Source organism: Lepisma saccharinum, chromosome 11 (genome assembly GCF_977018435.1).
Source record: "Lepisma saccharinum chromosome 11, izLepSacc3.1, whole genome shotgun sequence".
Lineage (NCBI taxonomy): Eukaryota > Metazoa > Arthropoda > Insecta > Zygentoma > Lepismatidae > Lepisma > Lepisma saccharinum.
Window position 1 is genome coordinate 6,235,801 of NC_139239.1, and position 20,931 is coordinate 6,256,731.

The window sequence follows — 20,931 nt, forward strand, 5'->3', positions numbered from 1 at the left end:
CAACGAATCGATACGAATGGCGCGCTTTATTCCGTGACGCGGAATACGAATTGCCTGATGTCAACTTGGCTGTTTTCCATAATCCGTGGCCGCGGTGACTACCAAACGCATCGGAAGATGGAAGTGTGGCGAGAGGGTCATTTCATCGGCCACACCATCATTCATCCCGTGCACGCGGTTCCTGGAACCAGCAGACAATGTGGATTGTTCACGTTTTCACCTCGGAAATTTCTCGATTTTTTTCGGATGCTACGCTCACATTCGGTTCGACTTTGTCCATAAGCTATTCGATCTCCATTCTCAAAGACGCTCTGGATGTCACTCCGTGACGGAGTGGTTAGCACAGCACCTCGCTACGCCAGAGGCCTTCCCGTGGCGTAGTGAAAATGTCGTCTTGTAACCAAGGTGTTCTGTTCTGGTGGAGGCATATAGTGCTTAGGATCCCGCTTTAAACTGAAGGCGAAGTCCCGAGTAGCCTATATGTGCATAAAAGTGGACTTTAAACTCAACTCAACGACAACAACGATGCCAGGGGTGCCGAGTTTGAATCCCGGCCGGGGCATGGATGATCTTTGTGAGTTTCTCTTCATCAATTTCATCATATAATCACTCATTCTCATCTTTGCGATTAGCCAAAAGTGGCACAAGAAGCGAAGTAAAATAATCCAAGTCAATCATTCAATCAATTCAATACAGGGGTACCGGGTTCGAATCCTGACCTGGCTATTTGTGAGTGTCCATTCATCAATATCATTATATCATCACTCATCCCCATCTTCGCAAATTAGCCAAAGGTGGCACAAAAAGCGAAGTAAAGTAAAGCAAATCAATCAATCAATGCAGGCTTATTTTTCTGGAATATGCGCGCTATGGGAGTATAGTTCAGCACATTGCAATATTGAAGGTAAAACTATATTTATCTGAATATATACAATTGATCGTCACTCTTCTACCTCTCTTTGGCTAATTGCGACGATGAAGATGAGTGATGATTAAATGAAATTGATAAACGGACACTGACAAAGAAAACCCATGCTCAGGCCGGGATTCGAACTCGTGAGCGCTGGTGGCGATCAAAAATCGGTTCGACCAAGCAGCTGGCAAATTACAAACATTTAGAATCAATCCCGTCGATATCAATCTTGTAAGTTAAGGTGTGTCAACAACGTTTAATATAAGACTGCTTTCACCATAGTAATAATTGTTCTAAAACACATTTCGTGTCCTTCCGTAGTAATTATTCCAAATTTCCCAACTAACTAACTAACTAACTCTCTAGCCTTCTTAAACCCGAAGGTTCATGGCTGCAGCAACACAGGCCTTCCATCTGTCCCTATCTTGTGCAAGATCTATATACTCTTTTCCATCCCTACCGATTTCCCTTAGGTCCATCTCGACGTTGTCCCTCCTTCCCTTTCTATATAAACAGAAAGTCTGTCAAACTTGGTGTAAGTTGATATAATATATTTCTATAATTTATATTTTTTTATAAATTTATATATTTCCTTATTTACCTATATAATATCCTTCTAATTACTTTTGTTCTTTTATTTACAGAACGAGAAGAACCAGATCATGAAGTCGAACGTATGGCTTCGTTTGGTAAGTTGTCATATTTTGTATTATATATTTAGCTCTATATATTATAAAACAAAATAGAATTTGACCAGTCTTGTACAGTCAGAAGAAATTTGTCGTGGATAATCTAGCTCCTAAACCTCATTCTAAAACTACGTGTACTATAAATTATAATGCTTTTGATCAGGCTAGTAGAATAATTGTAAGAATCAAAAGCCAATTACACCGGGCCGTGAGAGGGCTTCCTAAAGTTTGCGACTTGCAGCCCGAACTGGCAACGACCTGGAAAGATAGCCTTTCGTTCGGGGTTCACCAGTGATAAAGAGGCTATTTCTTCTCTCCTATTCTGGTAGCAGCTGTCACCCTTGCAGCCTCCAAATTTGAATTACAACATTGGGGCCGTTCTTGAGTCAGGGTCGGAAGAGTAAAGCGACTTGGAGCCTGAGTTCGCAACCACCTAAGGAAATTTCATTCATTCGGAAGTTTCAGCAAATAATTCTGAATTAAAATTCTGCATATTTAGTTAGTTATTATTAGGGTCCGGGACTTTATGTCCTATAAAACTGTAAAATATGTATGTAATTATGTTATATAAATTGGAAAATATGTCATTAAAAATTACAAATATGTCAGAAAAATTCAAAAATATTCCCAGTAAAGTCAGAAATATGCACAACAGTACTCTCGAATTTCTCCCATACCCGATAGAGTAGAGTAGGGACTGTAATGTACCGAATGTTATTTTTACTTTTGACTGATTTTTGTGAAAAGCGAAAAAGGCAAAGAAATGAGAACGAAACTTCTTTACTTCCCGTGCAACAATGAGAGAGAACATTTTGCCTCAATAATGTTTGCATGGCTATCAATTGTCGGCGGGATAAAAAAGTGGGGTATTATATTGTTCTGTACTAAGAAGACGGCACCTTTCTTCCTCCGTAATTTCCATATCCTGCCATCGACAATATGAACTATCCGTTGTGCTAAAGCTACGAAGAAAAAAATTATGAAATAACCGATTATGTGCAAGAGAATTACGAAATTATACAGAAATATGTCTTATTACAACAAAATTGAAGAAATATGTTGTAAAAACGCGAAATTGGTGAAATATGTCAAAATATGCTTTGTCAAGTTTGTCTGTTTCGGCTGATTTTCATCAGATATGTAAACATCTCCCCCCAATAATAGATCCGAAGCCAAATGAAAAATATGTTATAACAAAGTCCCGGGTCCTAGTTATTATATTTAGTTTATTATTTCAAATTGCTGTTTATCACAAACCTTTTGAATGTTCCGGTCAATCAATATGATGGCACATCGCGCTACGACACCAGGGGTCCTGGGTTCGAATCCAGGCCTGGGCATGGATATATGTCAGTGCCCTTTCATCAATATCATCATATTATCACTCATTCCCTCTTCGCAAATTAGCCAAAAGTGGCACAAAAAACGATAAAGCAAATCAAATCAAATGTACTTTTAATTGTTATAACGTTTATTATTACTGTTTATTATTAAAAAATAATTATTGCTTTATTAATATAATGAGTAACATAAGCTGTCAGTGAAATAATTCATGTTAATTTTCTGTAAGAAAATTAATTCTCCCATTAGAAAAAATGAATTTTTCATACCTGAAATGGTTACCCCTACAAAGTGTGGGGAAATTACCATTTTAACGTGGCGCGACAGCGCAAATGCAAATCCGCCATGCGTTCTTTATTCTCTCATAATCTCCGATAAGCTCTTATTTTTCTGACACCGAAGCCGGTGTTACTCATAACCCCGCATCTGCGATTTGCGGACGGCGATAAGGCCCCTAAATATCCTGCGCGCCCCGCAACCTGCCGAGCTATGTGGAACCAGGAACCCGTTGTCGAACGGTCGGCGCCGGTGATCATGCGGTTTGTTCGGTGTTCGGCTGTGATGGACGGGATCTACGGTGGCACGGATCGCTGGATGAGCCCCGTGAATAATCACGTGATCGTGGTTGTACGGAGGATCTGGCACTGACATTCTAATGCGCTGCGTTGGGGAGTTTCCCCCGGGTTGCAACAAATCTGCTCTTTCTCTGTCTGTCTCTCTCTTTATGCTTCTGTTGCCCTGACCCCCATCCTCTGTCTATCTCTCTCTCTTTCTCTCTCTCTCTCTCTTTCTTTCTCTGTTTATCTCTTTCTCTCTATCTCTCCCTCTCTCTCTTTCTCACTCTCTTTTCCTGATCTCCTCACTTTGTCTTTATCTTCTCTCTTTTTTTCTCTCTCTAGCTTCTCTCCTTTTATCTGTACTTCTCCCTCTTCTCCTTTCGTCATCTCCTCTCTCTATCTCATTCAATCAATCTTTCTCCCTGTCTTTGTCTTTCTCTTTCTGTATTTATTCTATCTCACCCTCTCCCTCCCATCCCTCCCTCTCTGTCTCTGTCTTTCTCTTTCTCTCTCTCTCTCTCTCTCTGCCCTTCCCTTTCTCCTATCTCTTTCACATTCTATCAACCATTCTCTCTCTCTCTCTCTCTCTCTCTCTCTCTCTCTCTCTCTCTCTCTCTCTGTTTGTGTGTTTGTGTATGTTTCTCTCCTTCTCTTTCTCTTATTGTCTTTCTCCTCTCACTGTATCTTTCTCGCTCTGCTTTTCAATTTCTGTTTCGGTCTTCCTGTTTATCGCTTCCCCCTCTCTCTATCTCTCTCTCTCTCTTCATCTTTGTTTTTCACTCTCTGCTTTTCTCCTTCTCTCGTTCTCTCTCCTTTCTTCCCATCTTTCTTTTTCACTCTCTTCTTCTCTCTCTATTTCTGTCTTCTCCCTCACTTTCTCTCTCTGTTTTCCTCCGAATGTTTTTTTTCTTTCTATGTGCGTCTTTAATTCTCTTTCTCTCTCTGTCTTTTTATTTTCTTTCTATCTCCCTCCTCTCTACATCTCCTCCATGTATATCTTTCAACCGTATCCGTTCTCACTTATTCGCTCTCTACCTTCCATTCTTTTCATGCCCCTCATCACCTGGTGTGCATTCTCACCTCCACCCACTGCTCGCCCGTGTCCTTAACGACCGACAGAACGGCGATCATCCCGTTTGCGAAGGAGGAAACGCGGGCGAGAGGCAGCAGGTGGAAGAGAATCCGGGTCGTTTTGACTGCCCGATCAATCAAAATAAACCTTCTGTTACGCTCCGATCATTAAATTTGCAGTTAGAATGCTGATTTGTGGTTCCTTCAGCCACCTGATCCCACCCCTCGACCTCTCGGGGTCGTCATGGCAACGGAACTGGAGATATGGGAGACGCGTTTACATCCGGAAGCTGTGCAAGACATCAATGCCCGGTTATTATATCTTACAGGGCGGTTCCGCCGCGCCATTCGGCATTTACTGGACCGTTCGTCTTAAGCCGACTTGACAATTCGACGGTCGCCTTGTCAGTTTTTGAAGTTGCCGTCTGTATCGAAATGATCGTTTTCTCCTTCGGCCAGAACATAAAGTTCCTACTAAGCTGCGCTAAAAGGAAGCACTATTAGATCTTTGTTCCTCAGTCTTTACTCCTGTCTGGGAACCATTTACCGGTATGTTGAGCCCTTACTGTGTTTATTCTGTAGAACTGATTAGCAGGCACATCAGTGTTGCAAACTCAGTTTGGTAGAAAATAACTAAATTGCATCTAGATGGAGCTAAAGTGATATTCAAGGAACTATATTGACGAAGTTGTAACACTCTTCCTGTATTATTCAAAGTTGTCTTCAAGAATATTTTCAATTATAATACAATAATTCTATCGCAATTTGTGAGATCTTATCGCATACCCTCAATAGTTGCAAACTGTCAACAGAAGTACAGTTCGTTTCAATTAATGATAAAGCTATTCCAGGTCCACTACACTGCCACGAAGCGGGTCAGATGTGCAGTACATCCATCACTCCAAAAGTATCCAAACGCCCTCCTAACCTAACAATTCCTGACCTGCAATTCTGCTTTGGTCTAATAATGTTATATGTGATTAGGTTAGTAGGGCGAGCTTTAGAGCTATTAGCATTTATTTTTGGCGTTTGTTACAAGTTGGGTGTGCCCCGTACCAGATCCGCAACTCCACGAAGCAATAGAGAATGTGATGGTTGGCTTCTGAGCATTCTCGTGATGTGATAACCACCACGCTCCGACCGCAATTACCCCCGACCCCCCCCCCCTCGAGTCTCGCTCAGGGGCCCAGTGAATAAAGCCGCTTTATGAAGGAACATCGGAAAAACTAAATTTCTATCAGAGATCACTCTGCCCTGGAATCGACTTGGGTCTCCTATGCAGCCATCAAACGCCCTGAAGTAATTTCAAATATCCATGACGATATCTCCGAATCTTAAACATCCCATGTGGGTAGAAATCAATTGTGGATTTGTAGGCACAGTTCATAATCCAATCGTTACCAGCTTCTAATTCTCTCATTACCTTGCATGTGCACAAAATGGACTCGTCACACGATTACGAAAAAGGAAAAAGGGTTACCAAGTTCAAAGTTAACTTCTATTGAGGAGCATATTTGTAATTATAAACAACCTATCATACAGAATTTCAGCGAAAAAAGCAGGCTCAACAGGATTCGAACTCGGTCGAGCCTGCATCTTTCGTTGAAATTCTACATAGTACATCTTCTGTATGTTACAAATCTTAATAAACCTAACATGTGCAAAGTAGGAACACATTAAATTATTGCCCCTTGTGAAACTTATAGAGCGAGTTTTTCAAGGCCAATATTCTACATTGAGAGCAATGTAAACACTCTATGTTATTTTATCACTTTCCATGCGTAATTTTTATTTGGTTCTGTTTTGCATCAACTTTGATTAATCGCGACGATGAAGCAAAAATTGATGAAGGACCACTCATAACCAGATCGATACTCAAATCGGTAACCTTAAGATCTAAACTGTGTGAAAATATATGCACTGTACAAAAACACTTTCCTTGTGTGTGTCTTACCTACACTACACCGGGTTCGATACCCGGAGGAGGCACATGGTGGTTCGGATCCCACTTTAAACTGTAAGTCCAGTCTTGATTAGCCTTACTGTGCATAAAGTGGACTTAAAACCAAAACTACCTACTCGCTACCTACAGTCGGCCCCCGTGGCGGAGTGGTTAGCACATCGCGCTACGGGGTGTAAGATGTACTCCTTCCACGGAGCGCACCCAATAGTCAACCTCACTTCCACGTAGTACACCCTGGACTGCAGACTAACGAGGGTCTGGCGACTGGCCCCATGGCCAGTATAATTTTGTTTGTGTTGTCCTGTGTTTTAGCCTTATTTGTGCTGAGTGCTCCTTTACAGCTTTTAACGAAAGTCAGAAGATTTTATGATTTTATTTATGCAACGTTAGAGTTGTTATGTGTAACGATAAGGGGCTGGACCCCGTATAATGTGACGGGTGCAAGATAGCCTTAGTGCTGACACACCCAAACTTTTAAATTCAAATTCAAACATCGCGCAACAATGCCAGGGGTCCCAGGTTCGAATTCCGGAATGGGCATGGATGTTTGTGAGTGTCCATTGATCAATTTCATCATATCATTACTCATCCCTATTTTCGCAAATTAGCCAAAAGTGGCACAAGAAGCGAAGTAAAATATAGCAAATCAATCAATCAATCGATACCTTAATGAAGGGGTTCCGGGTTCGATACCCCGTGGAGGCACATAGTGGTTCGGATCCCACTTTAAACTGCAGGTCCAGTCCCGATTAGCCTTACTGTGCATAAAGTGGACTTAAAACACCAAAGCAATCAATAGCTACCTAATGCAAACTGCTGTTACATTGAAGACAGGCCACTGTGATGTCATCAACGTGCCATACGAAACCTCGACTACCAGCTAAAAGAGTATATCACCCGGCCTATGCTGTCTCGAGGAACTCGTAAGTCAAAATGGATCTTTGGGGATGGTCGAAGGAGGAATATTGGAAACGGATTTTGGCCCTAAATCGATTTATTCCTCCATGTCTTATCTATGTCTCCCTCTCTCACACTCTTTACTCTCGGCTAGGGAAGGAACGATTTCCATCAAATTGGTTTTCCCCATCGCACACGAGCTGCCTCCTCCCGGCCGGATAATGACTCACTTGTTTAATCGGGGTTGTCTCCGCAGACGCATCCAATGAGGAGCGCTGTCTGTCTCATAGGATAAACGTTGAATTCTGTGGTGTGGAAGTGACGTGTAATACGTATTCACAGAAAAAGCTGATCCCGTTGGACATGGCCGTCGGGAAGGAGGGACAAACTGATCCGTCGACAAAAAATAAGAAAATGTTGTTATTTGTGTGGCAATAATTCTCATTTGGTTAGTATTTGAATACAATAACTAAAGCAAACAATGCTTTAGATAGAAAAAAATGAGTGTAAAATACAGGAATCTGGTTATATTTTAAATGATTCCACACTTTTCAAAATAAAAAAAATACTGTTTGATGTGATAGGTCACAAAACATTTTTTTTACTAAAATTTTCACCTCACTTTTGTGTGTAGATGTTAGTAACGAAATAGAATATGCATTGCAGTGTAGTGGGTCTCCGAGGCGGAGTGGTTAGCACAAGGCATTACGATGCAAGGGATTCCGGGATCGAATCCTGACCTGGACATGGGTGTTCTTTGTGAATGTACCTTCATCAATTTGATCATATCATCACTCATTTTTGCAAATTAGCAAAACGTGGCAGAAAACTAAGTATAATAAACAAAATGAATCAACCAATGCATTGCAGTGCAGTAACTGTAATTTGAAATATTAAAAATTTAGAAAACCAGTAGTGCTGAATATTCAGCCATGTGGTGGAACGAGTAGAGGAGTCATCCCAAGGGTATAATAATAAGAATAAGGATAATCTGTGGTTTTTTTCTGGCATTAGCAACGGTACGCCGTACCGCTGTATAAACATTATTTATGAACATAAAACAATGTTATGCGTAGTTCTTGTGATAGACCAAGAACAAAACATCTTAATGAGTACGATAACTTTCTTCCCAGAAAAAACACTGATAATAAAAATAATCTTCTATCTTCTTCTATATATATATTTGTTCCGGCATAACTCTCGAACGCCTGGAGCAATTTCAACCAAACTTGGTACACGTATCACTTGCAATCTGGAAAGACACCCCTGGCACCCCTAGGGGTGGGGGTGGGAAAAGGACATAAAATAGCATTCTGTTGCGAGGCCTTATCGTGTCATATCCTGCAAGTTATGCTTCCTGCTACACAGCACGGCGAAGTTGGTTGTCTACACAGAAGGTGCGATATTGCTATCCTGGAGCAATATCAAGCAAACTTAGTACACATATCACTTACAATCTAGAAAGAAATACTGTGGAGGTAAGGCACCCCTGGCTTCCCTAGTGGTGGGGTGGGAAGGGGTGACATGTAAAAATAATCGAAAACTACCGATATTAGTGTGGAAGCCATAGTTTTCTGGGTCTCTAAGATGAATAGTAATACTCCCAATGCCGTTCAACTCCAAGTTCATTTTACACTATAGTTACAATTCACTATTTTCCTGTCTAATATAAGATTGGGATAAATAAATACCCGGGCAACGCCGGGCAATCAGCTAGTGATAAAAAAAAATTGGTCTATTTATATTAATTTATAATATGTATTAACATTTCTACTAGAGGCAAATTTTATCAATGGCTTGACCCCCCCCCCCCACAAGAATTTCCGACGAAACCCATGCTTTAAAGTCTCTGGAGAAAATTGGGGTTTATTGAGAAACACGATGAAATGTCTACCATTTACATCCCACCTTAATAAACAACCTTGCATCATGTATTATCTGCTGATCGTTAACATTAACTGACTTTTCTCCCAAAAAGGAATATATAAATTATGTAAATCTTAGGGTAAGATTTCATAACAACAGTTTTGTGTAAGGGGTGACCTTTCTCGCATGGCATTATTATTACATGGTATACCTGGATACTGTATATTGCAAGCAACTAGGCTCTGGTGCCTTGACCAATGAATGAGTTTGTGTTTTGTAGACGTGTCTATATCTGTCATTCTCACCTCATTCTCAATGTCGCGACTACTCCATCGGGACAGAAATGCGAAGTGAATTAATCAAACAATCAATCGTAATAACTGTATATTAACACACAATTATGCATGATGTTGACAACGTTGAGATGGACCTAAATGAAATCGGTAGGGATGGAAAAGAGTATATAGATCTTGCTCACGATAGGGACAGATGGAAGGCCTGTGTTGCTGCAGCCATGAACCTTTGGGTTTAAGAAGGCTAGAGAGTTAGTTAGTTAGTTAGTTAGTTAGTTATGCATGATGTACTCGAAGACTTTTAGAGCTCCACATTTCTTTGCTACTCGTATTACACTTACGTTAATTGAAAAGTAACTCATGCTCGTGAATTGACGTTTTCCTCTACTGCAGTGGTATACAAATAAGATGTGTGACATTTGGCCACATGGTTATGTCTTTCCTCTCACTCTCCCCGTCTCCCTCTTCTCTATTCTTTCTCTAGTATAATCTCCTCCTCTTTTCTCTTTCTTGCTCTCTCTAAATTTCACACTACCTTTCTCTTTAATTATTTATCTCTCCTTTTCTTTCAACTTCTCTCTTTTAATATGTCTTCAAATTCCCTTCTTTCTCTTACTTCTCGCTTTTAAGTCCTTTGTATTTTACTCTTTCTTTTATCTTTCTCTCTCTCTCTGTCTCTCTTTTATTCTCTCTCAATCTCTGTCATTCATTCTCTCTCCCTCTTTTCTCTTTTTCCTCTTTAATCTGTCTCCTTTCCCTCTCGTTATTTTTCTCTTATATTCATTCTCTCTTTTAATCTTTCCTTTTCTCTCTCTCTCTCTTTTTTACCCTCCTTCAGTCAATTCGCCTATTAATTATCTGCATTAACACCCCTTCAAATTCTTCTTCGCCCCTAGGTGGTCTAACGTATCAGTCTCCCGCTGCCGTAGTTTTCGGGATCAGTTAGGAACCTTCCCGGTGGCTTATTGGTAACGTTGTCGTCTTACAATCAAGTTGCCCCGGGTTTGATACACGGTGCCGAAGCATGGTGGTTCGGATCGGACTTTAAACTGTGTGTTCAGTCCCGATTAGAGTATCTGTGTATAAAATGGGCTTCAAACTTCAGGGTAAAGATGTTTGTTTGTGCTAACATGATTCCGTTTATTACTTTCATCATAATTTCATTAATTAATCATTGTTCGTTCATCTTTCTCGTCGTGATTCACCCAAAGCGATAGAAAGCGACTTCAAATATAAATTCATAAAATACAAGACTACTTCTCTTTACCAGTCTTCTCACTTCTACATGATTTTCACTCTTTCTCTTAATCAGTCTCCTCTCTCTCTCTCTCTCTCTCTCTCTCTCTCCAGTAAATAAAAAATCGAAACTCAGTATCTCGCTCTCTCACACACGATTCTCCTTCCGCTCCACCAGGCAGCGTTTCCATGGCGACCGGGAAGAATCCACGCCCCTCCTCCCCTCCTCCTCCTCCAGGTTCAAGAAACGAGGAGCAGGGAATGCCTATGCTTTCGGTGCTGAGCTGCTTCTTTCAAGTTCCGCTAGATTGCGTTTGAATCAGCCTGTTCCCTGTTCTAGCAGTAACACTTTCACCAGAACACTTTTTTAAAATAATTTTCCATATTTTTGTCCAGTCCCATTCTCTTGTTAAACTCACTTCCTTATATCTGTGTCTCCTTTGCTCCCTCTTGGTAATAAACGCCTGTGTTGCTGCTATAAGGTTTCATTTTTCGATTCTCCTGTGCTTTTGTAATGAATCAAAAACAAGGGCGTCGTCACTGGGTTTGGGAGAGGACTAAAGCCCCCCCTTGAAATATATTTAACCTATTTTTCTCCTCATTGAAAAAAAGCCTGCACGATAGACTTCAAAATCAGGTGGTTCTGGTTTCGAGTTGAGTTTGTGTTTTAAGTCCACTTTATGCACAGTAAGTCTAATCGGGACTGGACCCAAAATTTAAAGTGGGATGTGAACTCCTATGTGCCTCCACAGAGGCACCCGGAACACCTTGATTAAAAGGCAACAACCTTACCACTACGCCATCAGGGAAGTCCGGACCCGGTTTCAAATCCTGGTCAATGGGTATTCTTTGTGAATATCACTTCCACTTCATCAATTTCATCATATCATCACTCATTCTCATCTTCGGCATTAGCCAAAAGTGACAGAAAAGCGCGGTAACATAAACTGAATCAATCAATTCAAAATAAGTTCCAGTATATCTCACACACTGGGTTAAATATAGAGAAAGTAGAAAGAATGAGTAGGATACAATAGCGTTCGGAAGGTAGGCAGGTTGGTGGGGACGCTTGACTCTCTGTAAAATGAAAGTCAGCCCAAAAGTACTCACATATATAATTTTGTTACAGACACAGTAATTTTCGTAAATTATTATGGACAAATTGTTTGAGTTTTGGTGTTTGCTTTAAGTCCAAGATAAGGCTAATCGAAACTGGACCTACAGTTTAAAGTCGAAACCGAACCACGATGTGCCTCAATCCGATATCGAACCCGGGATCTCTTGATTACAGGACACGACATTATCACTCCTCCATCAAGAAGGCCACATTATAGAAGACTGAGGGTTCCAAGTAACATTGTTTCAGAAAACAATAACTTCAAACGGAAGCAGTGTTTTTCGGGGCAAATGCCTTGCTTACCTTCGGAAAAAATCCTGGGGAAGCACATGGTTCGTTATAGAAATAGATATAATGTGTCCAGAGGAAGTAAGACAAAACAAAACGAATGATAGCGACAGGAAGAATCTCTTGAAGAAGTAACAAGGTCGAGAAAGAATGCAAGGAGAGTGAAACAGAGGAAGGAACATAAAGAGAGTGAGAGAAAAAGAAATGTATTTGTATTAGAGTTATGTACCATATCTTTATATCATTTTGGGCTAGTCGCGACGACGAGGATGTGCAGATGAAAGATCATTCACAAATAACCACCATGCGCAGGCTGGGATTCGAACTAGGGTAATTCGGTGACCTTTCCAATCACTTAATGCGCCCGGTCACCCAGCGAGCGAAAGACAAAAATAATATGACAGAAATAAAGAATGAGAAAGATTTGATTGATTGAGTTGGTGTTTTAAGTCCACTTTATGCACAGTAAGGCTAATCGGGACTTGACCTACAGTTTAAAGTGGAATCCGAACCACTATGTGCCTCCGCCGGGTATCGAATCCGGGACCTCTTGATTACAAGGCAGTGAGAAAGAGTAGGTGAGAGAAATAGAGAGATAGATAGTGATAGATCGAGATCAAAAACAAAGGATGTAAGACAGAAACGAACGTAAGAGAGAAACAGACAAGAAAGAAGGGAGAACAAGAAAGAGAGAGAGAGAGAGAGAAAGAGGGTAAAAAAGAAGAGAGAGAGAAGGAATCTTACTTACAAACAAAATTCTGTGACGCACCACTAATCATAAAAGCGAAACGCTACAATGAAAGCACGAATATTGTTAAAATAATCACATTAATGATCTGAAATGAAAAATATAGTTGATACTAAAATGTAAGATAGTCTTGTGTACTGCTGACCGCTCAGGAGAAGATCCCTGACGGAAGTGAAGTGACGTAGCAGCAGGCGACTCCACTATTAGGGTCGGGGGTGTGCACCCTGAGTGAAAAACACATGTGGGCTCACTGTAACCGGTGCAGCAATGCAAGTCGTTTAGGGTTTCCAGAAGTTCTCTTTTACCTGGACAAATCCTGTTTTTCGGGTACTAAAAATGCTCCGGGAGGGTTTTCAGGAAAATTTGGACATATCGTATTTTTTGTGGTATAGACAACTGTTTAACTTCAAGATTAGTAACAAAATGTTATTTGTAAATAATTGTTAATATTGTTTCCGTTTTCAATTTCAAAGTAAAGAAATACAACACACTCAGTTGCAAGCGCAAAGAAAATAAACTTTTCTTGCAACAAAAAAATTGTTGGACCTTTTCGTCTCTTCTGTTGTCACCGTCGTGCCGCGTGAGGTTTTGATTTCAAAGCATTTGTGACATCTACCGCGGCTCTTGGTGAGCAGCAAGTTTCTGACAATAGGTAAGAATATGCAATTCGCCGGGCCTTACTTTGATTTGAGTTTCATGACAGTATTCAGAAATGAACAGCATTTTTTAACTGCCGTACTCTTAGTTGTTACATGGCAGTTAAGAAGTGAAATTCTCTCGATCAGCGAACTGAACCATGCCAAAATGCAAACGTGTTTTTAGTGGCGACTTACAAAAACGGTTTCCTGATTTTAGGCCTGGAAAAAAAAACTCCGAGGCAGAATGTCAATTTATGTTATTCTTTTAAAGTAAGAGACCAAGCTTCACAACCGTATAATATTAGGAGCATTGTGAATAAATATTAGAATATTCAGACATTTGCCTACAATGAGGCCTATTATTAGCTATACGGAAACGGTGTAAAATTATTTGACAGGGGTGTGTGATCTATAAGCCCATCAAAACACCAGTAAGCAGTGTGTCTTCGTCTAAAGTTAACAACATTTTGCAATCTAAAAATGTCTTCTTTTTTAAAGTTTGTCAACTGGTAACCCTAAATTCGTTACTGTATATTATTTTAAAATTCTTTGAAATACATTCTAAATAATGCACAGGATAAGCAATACAAAAGTATTCTAGCCACTGAAAGAAAAGCAGCAAACTGTTATTGCGGACACACGCTCTGCGTGATTGACGCAAATCAACTCCCACGCACTTCGAAAAGCCGCAGCAGAAGGCTTTCTGCTACCCCTAAAATCTGCAAATCGACCGGTCCTTCCCTTCACACCTGCTCCCCGTCACCCCTCGTTTGGGGATCTTCTCGTGAGCGGTGAGCTGTACTACGTGTTAATCTTGCAATTATACTAAATCATTCAGAGGCATGATTGATTGATTTGGTTTATTTTACTTCGCTTCTCTGCCACTTTGGCTAATAGCGAAGAGGAGGATGAATGATGATAAGATTAAATTAATGAAAGGACACTCACCAAGAGCACTTATGCCCGGGCAGGAATTCGAACCCGGTATTTCTAGCATCGTTGCGTTTTCAGAGGCAGCGGAAGAGAGGGTGGAAGCACATTTGTTTGGTTGGTTGAATACATCTGAACAAACCTCAGAAAGTATATTAAATGCAGCAACAAAGTTTGTTTCAAGTCAACTTTATGCTCATCCGAACCGCTTATATGTCTCTACAGGGTATCGAACCTTGAACCACAGGACCAATACGATATCACTCTCAATGCAAAATCACAAAATCAGATAGCAAACATATGGAGAATTAGTGATGCATAATTTGAGGGAGGGAGACAGAGACAGCAACTTCACCCTTACGATGTCTTTCTTGAAATGATATTGTTTACACAGCTAACTTATGTTCGTAATGGATACGTGTGTGGTTGCATATATGTAGGATAGAAATGCCTTCTTTTGGAGGTTCATAGCGTCGGCCTCAACTAGCAAGATTACTAAGAAACTTCATTGATGTCCTCTATAGCTCTCTGCTGGCGTATCATAGTAATGGGAGTCTTGTTTTAACTGTTCGTGCAGTCCTTTATGCCTATGTGTGGGGGAAGGGGTTTGGTATGTATTAGTGTGTGTTATTTTGATCTGTTGTTGTCTTGCGTCGATTTTTAAGCAACATTTGGTTAATCAATACCGTAAGGGTTAATAACGTTATGAAATTTTTAAAAAGAGGCTTAACCAAGTCCAAGTCGACACTCAAACGTAGATTTGCTTGAGATCCAATTTGTGAACAAATAGACTAATAGGTATTGTACCACTACATGTGCCTCCACCGGGTTTCGAAGCCGGGATCCCTTGATTTCAAGGAAAACGACCAACACACTGGGCCACAGTGACTGCTGACCAGGGAAAGGGAGGGAGCGGCACGAGCCTGCATCCTCTGTATATGAGTGTCGGCTTCAAGGCCGTGCATCTTGCCGTTGTCAATTATCACTTATCCTCATCGTCGCGATTAGCTTAAAATGTCAGGAAAGCGACGCTAAGTAACAGAAATACAAACACAAATACTCTCTCCACGAACATGAGAGAGCTTTAAAATTTGCTTAACCTATTTTGTCACGAGCCGGAAATAAAATGCTGTGTAATCAGAAACGCCAACGGTCCCCGGGTGACGAGAGGTCGCCAGGGGAGTCTCGATCGAGGAAGCGAAGAGCGAAGTGTGTTGCGAGTGAGTGTTAAGTCGGTCCGTCTAAAAGGTTTGGGCGAACCCGCTGAGGACACCTTCGATGGACCGATACAGTGCCAGGTCGTGACTCAGCTGAAGAAGCACGAAGAAAACCAGGTACAGTGGTGGCACTTTAGGTGTATTATTATCAGTGTTTAGATATCTTGCTGGCTCGTGCGTGATCTTCCCTCCCCTTGCTTTTGCGGTTCTATTAAATATTGGTAAAGGGCAATGGGCGTAATTTATTCCATTCCTCATACACACATCCTCTTCCAGCCAAGCAGTTTAACCTGGCGAACGGCGTAACGTAACAATTCAATAAATGGAATCTTCTAATAACTGAGACTATGTTTTCAAACAAAGATAATGAAAATGGTCTACAAATATACACGTTTAGTATTTTATTATGCCACCATCTCTAACATCAATATCCGAATCTTTGGTTTCATTTATCTTCAAAAATGAACCAACCGGAACCTTTGTAATCAAATTCTCTCTCCACGATTTCTGTAACGTCAAGACGTTTTCTGTAGAAGATTTATATTTAATTCTCTGTTTTCGGATCATTTAACGTCTCTATATCTCTCTCTGTCTCTCTCTCGCCTCTTGAGTTTCGAGCAAGTTGCTAAAGCACATTAGAAAACAAGAAAGACTCGTTAATAATGCACGGACCCTTCATGGCATGCTGCAATTCTTTGCTAATATAATTATCCGCACTCTAATATTAAGTGTGAAAGCACTGAATATCCAAACGCAGGAAAGGGGTGGGGCTTCCACCTCTAGTTTCGCTTAGGTGCCATTTATAATTCAAGTGCATTAATGCATTATTAGCAGTCATCTCTTGTGAGTTTGTGCAAAACTACTCTTGTGTAAGTTGGCGACGCTTTGGCTTCTCGTCGCATTGGTTCGGTGTGCAAGAGACTGGTGAAGGCAATCGGTGTGTTTCTGGGTTCGAATCCCAGCTGCTTTACTGGAGATGTTGACCCGGTGTCTCTTATTTGGATACTTTACCCTTTGTAGTGAATTTTCATTAAATTATTTTTGTCATATACAGGTGCTCTGTACACAGACACAGCACAAGATTCAGTTATAAGTTGGACACGCCATGAACCAGGCTAAGCAAATAACAAAATAATTACAAACACATGGAAATTTAACTCTTCAACTTGCTGACAGAGACAGCACACTGTACACCCCTTGAAAATTTTAGAAGGGTGCTGCCAGACTGGGTACGAGAAAAGGTTTTCTCCTCAATAGATGAACTTATTCTGCACTCAAGAGACGATTAAAATTTCTAGAATTTTTAATACATTTAATACATGTCCTCTCCATACTCACCCTATACATTCATGTATGTATGTTTATGCTATTATTGTATTATATGTTAAATTTATACGTTTATGCTATTCTTATATTGTGTTTTATAATTGTTAGTTTATACTGTCTTATATTTGTACTGATGGTGACATCTATTGAAATATTGTAATGCTTAATGATGAATAAACATATTGGGTTTGATATTGCTTGATATTGATAGCGCACACTGAAACGATACACGATAGTAGAAGTAAGAAAGTCTCAGTCAACACAGGTTCCCCAAATGAACCGTTTGAGAGATAATTGCGAATGCATGGTTACAGTCCGCCACTGACTCTATTGTTTGTACACTTCGTACGCTTGTCTCCTTGCACACTCAGAGGTTTATTTGTTTAAAACTGAACACTACCTAACGTAACATACTGTACAGTACAACAGTCCTTGGTAATAACAGCTAATGTCTAGCGAGGTGAATCTTTTAATTCTGACATTTGTTACTAAGTAGGAAAAGGCACCTCACAAGTGAAAAGCATACGATGTTTTCAAACGATCAAATCAGCGCTATCACTTGTAACACACCCTATATACAGGGTGGCGCATTTTGTATTTACCAATCTCAGTTGCTAACCCTGTCGGAACGCAGGCGCGCATGCGCAGGAATTTTACACACTTCGGAACCTGCTGACTCGCAACCAGTCTGCCATGAAACGTTGGCCTCTTTCCGCTGTACCGCTCTTAGGATGACGGAGACCCTTGTCAGACCGTTTCAGTCTCCAGTTGGTGCAATGTCTAACTCATCTCCCTGTGCCCAGTTAGATATCTGTTACCTTTCTTCATGGCAGCCTATTGTTCCAGTCTCCATCCGTAAGTCCTTTCTCTACTCTCTACCCATGCAATTTTCGGTTGTCCTCTTTCTTCTGATGTAGTCCGGTCTACAACTTGTCTTTGGCAGTTTGACTTTTACGTAGCTTGCTCTTAACACGTCCGAACCATTTCAACTGTTTTGATTTTTAAAAATCGATTATTGATTATTATTTATCCCGTCATCACCATCCTTCGCCGTTTCCTGCCTCTGGCTGGGTCGGCATAGAAGTCAAGCCTCTCCATTTTTTCCTGGTCTTCCACCACTCCTCTCTTTCTACGGTGTTCCAATCTTGTCCTCTTCTCCTAACGCTCTCCGCTATCTGCTCTTTCCACCAACATCTTGGTCTCTCCCTTGGAACTCTTACTGGTAGTCTTTCTGCATCCATCCTCCGTCCGAACCATATCATCTGTGCCTGATCTTTTCTGTCTTGAAGCTTCACCACCCTCACTGTATGTCGGATCCCTTCCAGTCTTTCCCAATATACTGCTTAAAAATGTCATCTCCACTGCCTGCATCATTCATTTGTCTCTCTCTGTCAATGTCCAAGTCTCTGCTCCGTACGTAATTATTGGCACATAGTATGTGTTGTATATTACCTTCTTGCATTGCATAGGTGCTTCCTTGTTCCATATTCATCTTCGAATGCTTTGATATAGTCCACCACCTATTTGTCCTATTCTGTTTACCTCCTCATCTATTCTTCCACTTCTCTAATTATGCTTCCTAGATATTTGAAGCTCTCCATTACCCTCAACTTTTCTGTGTCCACCTTTATTCTTGGTTCATTTCTGGCTCTGTTCCATAACATTTCATAACCGGTTATTCTATATGGTAGCGAATGGAATCTTCAGCAACATGGTAAACTAGAATAAATTGTCCACAAATGAGATTGTTTGCTGTGTTTAAGTAGAGTAACCTTATAGAAATCTGAAATAAATTGAAAGTTAAAGCAATGTTGGAAGAAATTGAAGAATATCACTTAAAGTGGAATGAACATGTTCTGAGGATACCAGAGAGCCATTTGCCTCCAAAATTATTAAATTACAAGTCAAAAGGAAAAAGAAATTCAGGACAACAATATCGCAGGTGGAATTATCAATGTTTGAATCGCAGAACGGGCTTTGGTTACCCGAGAGGAAGAAGAAGAAGACTTTATGCTGATGCTCATTCGTCATCTCTTCTGTAACCACAATATTTTTTTAATTTTTCTCTTCTTCTGTCGTCAATAAGTTCGAGTCTGTTTCTATTTTTAGTGTCACATTTCTGCTCGATATGTTTACTGTACTTTTCATCTTCTATTGGAAGTAAGTAACATGTTTAGTAGTTTGCCAAATACCAACTGTTCTACCGCCTTATAGTCATCATACAGTTGAAGGCTCAGGGATAAAACATGTGGTAAGTGACAATTTGGTAATTTCGTGTTCAGTTTACCAAATTCAGAAGCGTTCAATGAGTCCAATGCAAATTGCATGACATGCTCATTGCACGCGGAAGAGGACACTGGATCATTTTACGAGTACTTTGTAACTCAATAATGACCAAATGACCAAAATATCACTTACCATCTTTTACCTTGTAATCAAAGGGTTCGAGGTTAGATACCAGGTGGAGTCATATCGTGGTTCGGATCCCACTTTAAACTGCAGGTCCAGTCCCGATTAGCCTATCTATGAATAAAGTGGACTTAAAATACAAACTCAATACAATACTGTATTTTACCCCCAAAACCTTCAACTCTGACTTGCAAATATGTGCAGAGATTATAAGTCAGCATTGCATGATTACCATTCAAACAGCTTCCAAGGAATTGTTATTTCAGAGATTATATGTAATTTATATCCTCAGCTGCTATTTCCCTTCCAAGAGTTTATCAAGAATTTGAAGGGGGGGGGATTTTGGGTGCTATGTTCTAGTTTCTACCCCTCCCCTCATCTCCTTCAATCTCCCCTTAGCTTGTTTGGCCGGACGAATTTGCCCCAAGCGTCCAAGCCATGCGCTCAATAATTCATGGTCGTCTATTGTTCTGCCTGCTCTGATTCTATATCGATCACCAACTCCATTGAACTTTTCTTTTTCATTTTTTTTCTCTGAAATTAGAGCTTGATTTACAGCAGGGCAGGGGGGCAAGATCCGGAAGTGTTGAAATCCGAACGGAACTAGATCTGCTTATACTCTCCTTCACCTCCCATTCGCTGTTTTCTCATCCGTCTTCTTCCTTTGACCATAAATAATCGTTCGTATTCTCCGCCAACTGTCAAATAATGTTTGCCAGGTCATGAAATAATCCAGCAATGTCTGCAAAATGAAGATATATTGTTTTCCATCCACCTTTCTCCATTTAAAATAAGATTTTGTGAAGAAAAACTTATTTGTAGCCTTATAACAATCTTCTGAGCAACTATTTTGTCCTGACATGTTATGTAATACAACGTCTAATTTGCAAAAAAAAGACGTGAAGCTTGATTTTTGCAGATATGTTGCCCACTCCTTTATCTTGTAATCAGCGGGTTCCAAAAAATGGGTGGGGGAAATGTGCCAAAACTGGGAGGTAGGAGAGTTATTTTTCCCTTAGTAGATAGGGTTTAGCATAGTTCGGGGGCAAAAGTTGCAAAAAGTAGAGGGCAACTTCCTCCCCCCCCCTTTTTCATTGTAAAAGGAAATAATGAAGTATTTCATAGATTATTACGATAAGTGGCGTATCTGTGAGGTGACAAGTACTGGTGGTTGTAGGTTTGCTATACGTGCTGGCTTCCGTTGCACAGTTGTCTGCGTAATGCACTACGGCGCGAAAGGTCCCAGGTTCGAACCTTTTATAAGGCATCATTATATTTATCCCATCATCCATTTCATCACTCATCCTTATCAGCGTGCACTGTTTATTGGACATTATCCACTGGCTAGTGTTTGTACACGTTCTAATAGGCTGTCAGATTGGTGTCCGATCGCGTTCAGTTGTTGTCCGAAGTTCCCAGGTTCGTGTCCCGG

General features: G+C 40.6%; 1 protein-coding gene across 2 annotated transcripts in view; it reads left to right on the forward strand.

The window, feature by feature from the left end:
• The window catches only part of nAChRbeta1 (nicotinic acetylcholine receptor beta1), a 373,117-nt gene that overhangs the window by 231,246 nt on the left and 120,940 nt on the right, over positions 1 to 20,931 (forward strand). For both annotated transcript variants that reach the window (XM_083130650.1, XM_083130648.1), the window contains exon 3: positions 1,558 to 1,602. In XM_083130650.1, coding sequence (XP_082986776.1) covers positions 1,558 to 1,602 — 45 coding nt within the window. The remainder of the gene's footprint in view (positions 1 to 1,557; positions 1,603 to 20,931) is intronic.